The 12,982-nt window shown below is 31.1% G+C and overlaps 1 protein-coding gene across 1 annotated transcript; it reads left to right on the forward strand.

Annotated features, from left to right (window-relative positions):
* The first annotated feature begins 9 nt into the window (after positions 1-9).
* Positions 10-12,982, forward strand: LOC129981110 (uncharacterized). The gene is made up of 3 exons (XM_056091786.1): positions 10-165; positions 6,187-6,866; positions 12,245-12,982. Exons 2-3 carry the CDS (start codon positions 6,234-6,236, stop codon positions 12,848-12,850), a joined length of 1,239 nt encoding a protein of 412 aa, XP_055947761.1. The 5' UTR covers positions 10-165; positions 6,187-6,233; the 3' UTR covers positions 12,851-12,982.

Here is a 12,982-nt window from a genome sequence, read left to right on the forward strand (position 1 = left end):
TCAGGAGATAAACCAAATGATTTTATTCATCTAATTTTAGCCCTATCCTATTTTGGAGATGGGGGTTTCCCCTAATATTTACGTGAATTCGTTTTTCCTCTTCGTGTCTCGTGTAATCGGAGTTGCATCTGTGTTCAGATTTCAGATTGTTTTCACATCTGCTAAGTAAGTAGATATGCTAGAAAAATAAATACGTGAGATGTTCTAACATTATATTTATATTGCCTGTTCAAACTGATTTTAATGTCACGAGAGATATATAAAAATCTTTTAGCTGTCACCATGTTTTTATTTATTATTTGATTTTCTATCCAATCGCTCTCTTTATTGCCTAAACATATGATTCTACAGATGAAAAATTCTATTAGAATTTTATTTATGAGATTCGATCTTTAAAATGTAGCTCAGTATTCTTTAAATATTTAAGATTTTTGTTGATGAAACAATATGACTTATCCATCGTTTAGATTCGAATGCATTTTGGATAGAATAAATATTTATGTGTATCGAATGAAAAATATATGCTGCTGTTTTTACCAGTTTTATTGTATTTCATTTGATACATTTTATAAATATTCGAATTTATATTTTAACATCTTAATGCAACTTCGGTATTTTCATAAATGGTTTATTCAAACCATTATAAAATTTCGATTTGTCCAAGAATTAAACTAAATCTGTAAATGAATACAATAAGAAATTATCTAAAAATAGCAACAAAGATTTATTTTTAATATTTTTTTTTCATAAATAATACACATTTAAAAAAATAAATTGAGTAATTTAAATAAATTATTAATAAATGTAATTAAATTTTTTAAGAAGTTTAATAAAAATAATTTCAAGTAATAGGGCATCTTTTAGTAAGTGAAAAAGAGACTGTGTATACCAATTATTTAATGGAACTTTAATATAAATCATGCAATTAACATAACATGTTGGGATTTTTTTAGTATGTTGTATAGCAATAGAATCTTTGAGCGATATAAAAGCTATAAATCATAATTTACTTATTACCAGATATGGAGATTTTTAGTTAACAAGAATGGTTCAGAAATAAAACAGTTATATATATATATAGAGAGAGAGAGAAAATACTTATGAGCTTGGAATTAATCAAAATAAATTATTAATAGATTTGGAAATAAAGATGTTTAAATTGCACAAGCTCTAGTAAATGAAGTAATTAATATTTGATTAAGTTCTTAGTACAGATGAAAAATGTATACTCATTCATATGTTTAGTGTGCATTTATATTGTTACTCACTCTTTTCCTATGCTTTTTTTTTTAAACCTATGGTTTTATGATTATGCAGTGGTATATACAGCTTTCACTTTTTGCATGAAGCATCGTCTCACATTATATGTTCAGTTGTTGAAAATGAGATTAAATGGGGAAAAAAATATATTTGTTGTTTGTGTTTATTTTTCTTTTTATTGTCTATCTTTGTATTCACACAATAAGTATTTATCTTTTATTGTTTTTTTTATGTTTTAAATAACTTCCATTTTGCATTGCAAATAAAATTATTTATGCATGTAAAGTATATAAGGCATATTTCTGCTTACCCTTATTGGTGAAAATATTCAAACCAGATTTATCAATATCTCTTAATTTAAAAATTTAATCACCAAAAAAGGTATTTGTTTATTTTAATGTTCCCTTAGTTTTATCACCAAGATGGTTACATTATGTATAAGGGAACTTGGTGTAATCTGAAAAATCACTTTGTAAACCTGCGAGCCATAAAAAATAAAGAAGTATTTAGAAAAATGTACAGATATTCTTAATAGCATTACAGCATGAAAAAAAAAATGCAAGGAAACATTTCAATCTTCTGGCACATGAAATGTTTAATATGCCTGTTCTTGAGCTGGATTTGTAAATTTTTTTATGTTCAATATACTTTGCCAGTATCTTAGCATTCTTCTTATCCTCCACAACTTAATTTGAAGAGCATATAGTCTGTTCATCTGTTTTACATATGAAACATTATCCTATACCATAATCTCAAAGTAAATTTTTTTACAATTGCAATATTTTTTAATGCATTATAAAGTAAAAAAAAAATTAAAACATATTTTTACTATTATAATGGACATTTTTTTTAACCATCTTAAAAAAGAAAAAGTTATTTCACAGTCTTTTTTAACATTTAAATGTTCTAATGATCCATGTTTTCTTCAAACAATTTTTTTAAATAATTTCAAAGTAAGCATATAATTAAATAAGTATTGGCATTTTAATCAAACTCCAATGGAACATTCCCGAAGCTTGTGAGTAATAGTTTAAAGCTTAAAAATTATAGGTTTGATAAAAAAAAAATTTATGCCTCTTTATTAAAAGAGTTTTTAAAGTTGCAATATAAAGAAAAAATAAATTATTTCATAAGGAGGCATTTTCTCATAATAAGGAATTAGGGTAATATATTTAAAAAGCTTTATAAAATATAGTGAATTATAAATTTTAATTCAATATGAATGAGTTATGATTTAATTAACTCATATATATTTATTTATTTTAGATACAAGCATTGAACCATTAAATAATTTTTAGTGAAAATAAAGATTACAAATTTCACATAAAGCAAAATATGATAAGGAGTAAAAATGCATATCTTGGGCAACACTTATGGCAATTAGGGGAGAATATTATTCCCTGAATGTTACTTAACCTCAATACACCATTGCATACAGCATTTGTTTACCCTCAATGCATGCATAGCATTTAATTATCACTTCTACTGTATTATGTTTTTTTTTTTTTTTTTTCTAATTTAAAAGAATGGAATTTTCTCTAAATTTTTTCTTATTATGCTGTAGAAAAAAATAATTAAATTATTCAATTTTATATTTAACACTTCTGAAAGTATGTTTAGAGTTGGAGATTTTTTTTCTTTTCTTATTGTAATCTTATTTCTCATATTACTATTTCATAAAACATCCAAATGGCTAAATATAAAGTTATTCATTGATGATAATTGGAGCCCATTTAAAACTAATATGCTATATATATATATATATAACCTTAGATTTAGTCTAATTAAAAACCAAACATTGTTGATCTAAATTTTGTGTGTGTGTGTGTGTGTGTGTGTGTGTATGTTTTAGGAATTTAATCATTCGTGCATTTCATCAGACTGGATAATAATTAAGGGAAAACCAATTGAAAAAAGATTTGTGTAAAGTCGCAAATTGTAGCACAACATAAATAAACGTAGACAAATGTCAATAAATCCTGACTAAAGACTTGATCCAATTTCATGTAGTTAATGATATGAAGTACCAGACTCATCTGACGAGCCTGTTTATTTTAATAAGTTTGTACAAATGTATACATTTTCATTTATTAAATTATTATTACTCATTTTTGCATATTATCCACATTTGTGCATAATTATTGCATTATTGTTTAAACAAGTTCTTGATGTTTATAAATATTGTTATAATTAAGTAAATAGATAGTCAAATTCCAATATGTTTCAATTATACTTGAAAAAATGCTTATATTATCTTAATATTTTATGAGTTACAGAATTGAATCATATTTTTTAATCATCTTACCTGTGATTCCATTTTCTCAGCCCAACTGCCTTTTCAGTAATCTCCTACTGATTCTCCTTTACTTCCCTTTAAACTGGCATAATAAGATATGTTGTATAGTAAGGAGAATTGAATATGCTTTTTGATCCTTTTTCTTTTGACAGATTAGGTTCAAACTTTTACACTGATTTACAAGTTGATACCAAACTCACAAACTAAATTCAATCTGTCTGATTTATTGTATTCTTAGTTAGAATAGACATTCAATAATTTGATATACTTTTACAGATCTAGAAATAAGGCCGTATGCGAGTTATTTTATTTATTCATCTCCTTAGTGAGTTATAATATTTACAGACAAATTGATCGACAGACAATCATTCTTTATCTTCATACAAAATTGAATACAGATCTACAATTAGGGGGCATAGGAGATTTCACCCATCTCGCTCATTGCATTTCTCAGTTATTTTGTTCACCAAGTTGAATAATTCTATTTTTTTTAAATTTAAAATGCATAAAATGAAGAGATTCATCAAAATCCCATGTCTGAATATCTGTACATTAAAAATTCTCTCTTTCTATGTTTTGTGTAGAAGTTGACGAGGAGAAAAATTCACATTAGACATAAATTGCAAAATCGTCGAATAATCATAAAATTCCCCCTTTATAACTATATATAATCATTTTCATAATTATTTAATATATATAAAATTTGTCGAAGAACTCAATAACAGTGAGTTAAATGAATAAAATTTGGAATGTGATCTTTACACCAAAGCTATATGATAATTTTAATTTATTTATACACCAAAATTGGATATATCTGGGAAATCCCTCAAATGAAAGCTTTCATCTGCATGTGAACGCAATGAATAACCAGTGGAAATGATTTCCCCAAAACTTCCTCTCGTACTCTCTGTTGGCACAGGCGTACAATAGTTACAAAATATTAACTTTTGACATGAATTTAGCATTTTTACTGAATCTATCGTGTGATACTTGGCGAGTTATTCGGCGATTAATAATATCCAAAAATCGAATCTGTATTTTACATATATTTTTCTCAACCGACTGAAACAAAGATTTGGCACAAAACTGCACTTCTAGTCACAAATTCTCATACCAAATTCGATATATATAAGTCATTGCGTTTTTAAGTTATCGCATTCACTTATTTCTGAATGTATAAACGACAAACAATCAACTCGTAGTTGGATTTTTCTCAAAATGTGACAATATAGATGTTAAATCTGTTTACCGAATTTTATCTATCTGGATCTCTTCGTTTGTAATTATCTTGTTAACTTACAGAACAAGAACTTCTGAACAGATTTTATTCAAAATTTGATAGAAATCTGAAAATTTAGTGTAAAGACCGTATGCCAAATTTCAGCCTTCTAGCTCAAAACGTTTTTGAGTTATCTTTGACAGTCAGACTAAAGGAAATTTCTAAAAATGTGTTTTTCGAACTCAAGGAGGTTTAAAACGTGGAGATTCGTCGAAATCTCGAGTTCGAATTTTTTGACGATTACTATTCTTCCTTCTATACTACGTGTATGAGAAAGTAAGAATGCATTTTTGGAATCTTGTCAGTTTCGATGAACACAATAATTCAAAAACCTTTAGAGTTAGATGAATAACATTTACTAAATGGATTTTAGACAAAATGTATAGATTTCTATCAAATTTTGAAATTTTATTAGAAGAAATCTGGCTGTTGAAATACAAGTGAACTCGGTAACTGCAAAACGTAAAGAGCCAGATAGTTAAAATTTGATGTACAAGCATATGATCGGTATAAAATGAAAATTCTTTTGAAATTCATCCTGCAGAAAGTTTATTATCTGTGCCATTGCATGTATATAAACGCTATAACTCATAAATACAATGACTTAATGAAATCCAGTATGTAGTTTAGTTATAGTAACTTCACATTGTAAAGCAACACTAGGGCTATTTTGGGACGGACCTCGTAATTTTGAACCGAGGTCAGATGACGAGGACGACACCTGAGCTGGCACCCCCCCCCCTCGCCACGCCACACCAGCGGGAGGACGTTTGGCATGACGGATTTAACGTGCAACAGACCCCCTTACTCGACGGTTCTTCAGTGGAATCGGGTCTCGAACCTGAAAACCGTACGGCTCACAAGCCGAGACCAGGCCACCGCGGCCCAATCGAGTATGTAATCTTGTGTCTACCGTTGTAATTCCGTGTCAAATTTTGGTTTAAATCTATAGGGGAAAAAGTATCCAAAATACATATTCACTCGATAGATTCAGTAAACAATATCTATTCCCGCCAAAGATTTATATTTCATAATATAAGTATTATTCGTCAATAATATGGAAAGACATTCGTGGCCTTACCCAAAGCCCACAGTTTTATGCGGGGGAAGAGGAAAGTATGCAAGACAGTTTCAAGGAGGCTGCTGCTGTATTAACCGCATCTGAGCCATTAATCGCCAAACTTTACACGCTAATAGGATCTTTTGTAGCTATTGTTCGCCAATGCATTCGATTTATTAGAGAAATTTCGAGGAGACCACTTCCGCTAATTAATTCAATTTTTCAAATGTGTTTCAAAAATATTTTATGTTTAGAACAGTTTAATTGAAATTAATTTCTATATTTTTATAGGTGAGATTTTACCTTGAGATTGAAAGTTCTCGAAGTATTTCACTACTATGTCTTTGCAGTTTTACTTCAGTATTACCGAAGATGAAAAGAAAATATTTAATGTTAAAGAAGCCACTCTAAAAATAGCTGCTAAAGATGTTACATCTGCCTACAGTCCTACATCTCTAATGGGAGGATCCACTTTTTTGGACTACAATATTCCACGAAACAGATGTGCGTACTTATACAAATACGCAGCTATACACACGGGACTTGTTTTTAAATATTTTACAGAAATGTTGGACCTCACGTCCGCAAAAGCAGTTTTGGATTTCAAAAAGGACATTAAAATCTGTTGTTTGGGAGGTGGACCAGGTACTGATATAGTGGGTATATGCAAAGCTCTTGCAGCTTTCCCGTCATTTTATAAAAAAGTTACTCAAGTTACAGTTTTAGATTTATGTGGAGGATGGCGGAATTCTTTCAAGCATATTATATCAAGGTTGAGGCATGGAAAAGTAGAAGGTGTTCCAGTGTCATTTATTAACAGCTCAGATTTCAAAGCAGATTTGATGGCAGTGAACCTCTTGGAGCCTTTACCTGCAAGTATTGTAAAAGTGATTTCCAATGCTGACATCATATGCATGGTGAAGTTTGTTTCTGCAATAATAGGGAAGCAGGAATCTGTAAACGCCTTAAAGGTAAGTCGTAACCTCTTTAACACAGGAAACATTTTGCTACGCTTGCAGTGGCAGCTTATACACTGATTTCCAAAAATCAAGGTACAACCTGTTTCTTGCATCTAATTTAATAATAAATGAAAATAGATACAAGAAATTTGGAGGAAATGTGCACAATAGTTTAATGAATGCAACATAGAAATTTTCTTAAGTTAAACACAAACATGGTTTTATAACAAAAAAATGCACTATAGACAGAAAACTCTATTCTTGGAAAAAACCATATATCACAGTTTTATATGGAAGATATCCTGGAAACATTATGAAAATGGGTTCTATTAAGGAATGTGTCTTCTCCTCCTCAACTGCAATCCTAACTTCCCCCTCCCGACTTTTCGTGTTGAGAATTAAGTTCTCAGACATCGAAAGGGGAAGCGAAAACCAGGCACAGTGGAATCCTTATTCCAGCTGATTTAACGACTATGGAGGAGGAATTAAGGCAGCTACCTGTCTCCCAAGATAATCCCAAAGATGCTGTATCGGATTCAAGTCTGTAGATTCAGATCTGCAGATAATTAAATGAATACTCCAATTTGATGATATAATAAGGCTATTTTTGGATTGGATTACCACCCGTCAGAGGCGAGGTGTGATGAGCTTTGCTACCTAAGATATCCTAATGATCTGGCCTGCCTTTAATTTTGGTGGTGTGGCTATAGCGGACACATAAGATTTCGTGGTCAGAGCGGACACTCCGAAACTCATCGTGGTTAGAGCGGACACATTTTTTTCCCCATCTTAGAACAGATAAAGGATGCAGATAAATAAGTAAATAAATACTTTTAAAAATCACAAATATAATTTAAAAGAGTATTTTAAGTGGCAAATCTCTTTTACATGAGATAACGTTTTTTTTTTTTTTTTTTTTTTTATTTACACCGAAGTTTTCTGTTTTTGCACTCGATTATCGAATTACAAGGATAAATACATTTTTGCGAATCAAATTTAATTATTTATATTATGCTATAGTGAGAATGCATTTTAAACATAGCGAAATGTAATAAAAATAAAAACTTTCAGAGAAATATTTAATATTTATTAATAAATAACTTTGGGCACGCAGGAATATTCAGTTTTCTTCAGTACTTCGTATTGAAAATTTGTCTTTACATTTCCTTTACAACGATGTGTCTTTTCTTTTACACATACCCAACTCATTCCTAATTTATTTTTCTCGGTGTAAACAGCGTGGGTAATCATCTACAACTAAACATTCTTTTCCTTTTTCTTTTTTTTTCTTTTGTAGAGAGTAATTTTATTGAAATGGCTATGGGTTCCATCACAGATTTTTTCGACGACATAAAACGACATACACACTTCATAAGGATCAAACATCTACTGAGAAAATGAGAAAGGCCTTCTCTCTCAAAAATATCGGCTTATCTCTACAGCAGGTGCAAAGCTCGAAACTACACAATAGATGACATGTGACTGATTAGGGATACAACACAATAGGTGCAAAAATGTCCGCTCTGCCCACCCAGCTCCTCTCACGTGTCCGCTGTAGCCACTGTCCGCTCTGACCACGTAACCTCAATTTTGTTCTTCTCTCAGTCGACTAGCGTTTTGCTTCCCTTCGTTCGAAAGTAAGCAAAGGAGCTTTCCATGAGAAGCCACCTTCTTCGCTCTGTTTGCTTCTCATGGATAGCCATAAATGTCACGTGTTGGCTATGCGTGGCGACCATTGGATAGGTGATGCACCGTAGTCCCCGGGAAATCTTGTGATTAGTCTAATCAAACGAAAAGGACACTCTTGCGCTTGACATTAAAGAACATTATTGACACATTAAAAGTGGTCACTATCCCTGGAGATGATTCTGATAGGGATGACGAATATTTTAAAAGCGGTTATTACGTAACCAATATCAAAAAGTCACAAATACAAGTGATCAATACTTTTCAAAGAGGGGTGTGATTCAAATCCTTGATACGATCTTACTGATGATATTTCGATTACAGGTTTTGGATCACGATAGAAAGTAACAACCGATACGATATCACTGAAATTTCCCGGAGTGGTGACTTCACTGCAAAGTAACAATCGATACGATCTGTCCAATGGAAGCTCTCGAAAGAAATCTGTGATTAGATTGAAAAGTGAACGGACCGGTTATTGGAATTATCGTATCGTATCATTGAATTGCATATCACTGAAATTTATTAGTGCGAGGCTTCACTGGAAAGTGCGAAGTCACCGCTCCACTTTACGGGAGTGACCGATATTCGCATTTGATTATGCACTATTCCATACAGATCATTTTTAATTGCTCGTGACATGATTTGACTTTGATTACATGTATTCTGTTTACTGCTGGCGCCATCTATTGGTAGAATATAGGACTAAAGTAAACATTTTAAAGAAATGACATATATTTTTAACTCACCTTTTCCAGAAAATGGTTCACTCTAATAAATAAATTAAATAAATAGTTTTGAGGGAAAAAAAAATTTAAGAAGTAAGTTGAAACAGATAAATTAATTCAATCACACGTTACTTAAATTAGTAAATGAAGTATTAATTACAATTAATGAATTTTATATTTAATATTAAGTAATAATTTTTAATTAATAATGTGATTGAAATAACAGATATTTGGAACGCATATTTAAAAATAATAATAGCAATATTATTTGTTATTCAAAAAATCGTGGATTATGCATCTCTAGATTCTGAGAATATAGGTTCCAACTAGCACTAAAGTAAACTCCAGAGCCGGTGGCTGCCTTCCTTTGTTAGACTCCATAGTGGATGATGCAGTCTGACCTGAGTTATCAATGTTGTATGGGGGAAAACCAAACGTGCTTTCTTAAGTGGACAACAAATTTATTCAAATAATTTCATAAATCAATAGTTTTCGGAATCAAAGAATTTTGCTGTCTTTTATACTATTCATAGAAAATTAACAAATTCGGAAACTTTCCATGGCATATCACCATTCCTAGTAGAAAAAGAAATTTCTTGTGCACTCGGTGAAATCAATTTCATTAGAAAACTTCGATATGGCAATCTGCTGGTCGAAGTTGGTTTCCTAGAACAAGGAGAAAAAAAAAAATTAACATTAAATCTCTATCAAATGTATCGGTATTTGTTTGAATTCCTTCAAAAGATTTGTCTCCTGCGGAGAATTTTTGAGCGAGTCTAATGAAAAAAAAAAAAAAAACTGCTGAGTTAGATTATCAGGGAATGGCCTAATAATTAACAAATTTCAATTCAGAGAGATGGCCTTTGGAGGGCTGATATTAATTTTCAATTCCGCCAAATTACCTAAACACATAAAAGCTGGTTATATGCGTCTTTCTGCCAGAGCGTCTATACCAAATCCTCTCCGTTGTTTGAATGTATACAACTTATTGCCGTGGGGCATCGCAAAAATCGGATATGAAAGCACTGATTATTCTGGTAAAGAAAAATATGTCAACAGCAATATGGTTCCTGAGACTGTTTTGCTTGGAAACAAGGAAAGGAAGTCTTATCATAAAAATTAAAACCCGGATTTCTTATTTCGAAATTTAAATAAAGCTCGTAAAATTCTAGATTCAACGTTCGGAAATAATTGCATTTCTGCAGTTAAAAAAATCTCCCATTACTGCACTCATTCAAGCAAATCCAAGTATTTCTGCTCTTTTTATTTCCAAACATTTCGATTCCATAAAAACTTGGATCGTCTTTGACTCTTACTCGCCTCGAAAAATCTGTTAAATTTAATGACCATATTAGAAAAGTAGCTTCCACAATCCTCATATCACATGAAATCCAGAATCTTAGTGGCTGAATGGGGGGAAAGAAGAAAAGGCCTAAGAACCAGTCTGATACAAAGATAGAACACAACAATGAAAATATAGAGGCACATTCTAAATTTTCGAAAACTTCACCATTAAAGTTCTAAGCTTTTCTTCAATGCAAGTCAATAAATACCCTCCCTTCTGTACAAACAGTTAATGCTTCCACGATTCCCGAAAAATCTGCTGTATTATCATCTATCATCGCAAAAACTGATAACATGCTCATTGACTATATCTTCACTAGTAGTAATGAGAAAGTAAGTTTATCACTTGAAATGTCAGATATTTACCACGATCCCGATGAAATCAGTGAGGAAATCCCTGCTGTGGTTGACCAGCTGTCACAATTTTTATGGCAATTCTGCCACTTTGGATAGGCAACTCTGAAACGAAGACTTAAAAAAAATGTCTTTCGATAGGTGGATTTTAATTTTAATTATTATTATAGTACGTTAAATGCTCCAATTCGTGACATTTACGTTAAACGACATGTTATTAAACGCTTGCAATGAATCCCTCCCCCCACTTTCAAGTAATAAAGAAACCAACCTTTTTTCTTGTTTTGGTTCCTTTTATTATTTTTAATCTTTCGAATTTTATCAATTTTTGGTGTTACATTTTTTTATGACTTTGTCAAAATTTGCTAAAGAAAGGCAGTGATTTTCTTCCATGTTGCCTAACATTTCAAATTATCTGCCCTCAATCGGTTCATTCAGCTTTCTTGTCTAATCTCTAGCTGGTCATTTTGCTATGCCGAAACTGGATTCTATGGAAAATCCATCATGTATGCGGATCTAATACACATGAAATTTGGGAAAGATTATACGTGTTATCCCGCTGTTGCGGTATGCAACAGCAGAAAAAGATATGAATATTGCAGTGGTTGAATTACAGTTTCTATCAAAATGAAGCAAAATTACAACCAACTGTCCATAAGCTGATATCCTCTAAGCTTCATTTTCCGAAAGTTATACTGAAATCGATGCAAAACTAAAATTTAACAAAATACTTATGTATAATTCTAAATTGTGATTGTGCATCTTCGGAAGAGGTATTGATGATGATGTTATGGTAGTTTTGATTGTGTTTCATGGGTGGGTACAAGAGCAAAGGAAGGGCTTTATTGATAGAGTTAATTAAGATGTAAGATTGGCAGAACGGCGGAAAAAGCCGTGTCAACTTAATACTTTTTTCAGACTGATATAGCATCACTCAATCGAAAACGATTGGAGTCGAGATTATCAAAAAGAAGCACAATTCGACCTATTGTCCACAAGTTGATATCCTCTAAACTTGATTTTTCGAATAATTATACTGAAATCTATACAAAGCTAAAAATTACAAATAGATTTTCATACTTATATAATAATTCCAAAATGGGATTTTGTATCTTCGGAAGAGGTGTTGATGACAATGTGAATCGAGTCCAAAATCTGATTTGAAGTATTAAGTTGACATACTATCACCCAACCCTATTGAAGAGTTAAACCTGCATGCATTGAAAAATATTTATTCACACTTTTCAATAATTATTAAATTTTCTAATTTTTTTTTAGGTTATTGGAAATCATATGAAACTTGGAGCTTCCGTTCTCTTCATCGATAATGTTTGTGATAGAGTTTCTGGTGCAGTAAAAATGATTTCTGAGCAATGTGGTTTCAGTAATGTTCTTGGTCCTTTGCATGGAAGTTATAAATATGCCAATACAAAAACTAAGAAGGATATTTATGGTTGTTTACCTTGTTGTAAAATCAAAGTCTCTGTGATCGGCTGGATGAAAACCGCTTCCCTTCAAATTGATTTAAGCAATTACAGAAATTTTGTACCTGTTAATAGTGCTGGTGAAGACGAAGACAGCTGGAATACAGAAAGTGATAGTGACGATGATGTCCCCACAAATATGATATTAAAGAATTCAAAAACTCGAAACAAATTTTTGTCCAAAACCATCTGTGATAAATTTACACAAACAGCTGAAAGTTATTTAAATACTTCCAAGAGTGGCATTGATCATAATTTAGATGAAAGTGAAATAAGTGATTTGTGTAGTTTGATGGAATCTGTAAATAATTTGTTAGTAGTTATGGAAAATTTTAAAACATATAAAAGCAGCAGAAAATGTTGCTCTTCACATTCTTGTGAATCTCATTGCCATGTGTGATATTTTTTTTACATTACTTTATTTATTTATATTGATAAATGTGATCTTAAATATATTGCTGCAAAGCAAATTTTAATTTATTTTATATAAATGCTCAGATATTGAAACCAGTTGGGTATATCCATCAGTTTT

The sequence above is a fragment of the Argiope bruennichi genome, chromosome 8 (genome assembly GCF_947563725.1).
Source record: "Argiope bruennichi chromosome 8, qqArgBrue1.1, whole genome shotgun sequence".
NCBI lineage: Eukaryota > Metazoa > Arthropoda > Arachnida > Araneae > Araneidae > Argiope > Argiope bruennichi.

Coding starts and splice junctions, on each gene's coding strand:
- LOC129981110 (XM_056091786.1), top strand. CDS start 6,234: ATGTCTTTGCAGTTTTACTTCAGTATTACCGAAGATGAAAAGAAAATA. Junction 6,867..12,244: donor AATCTGTAAACGCCTTAAAG/GTAAGTCGTAAC, acceptor ATTTTTTTTTAG/GTTATTGGAAATCATATGAA.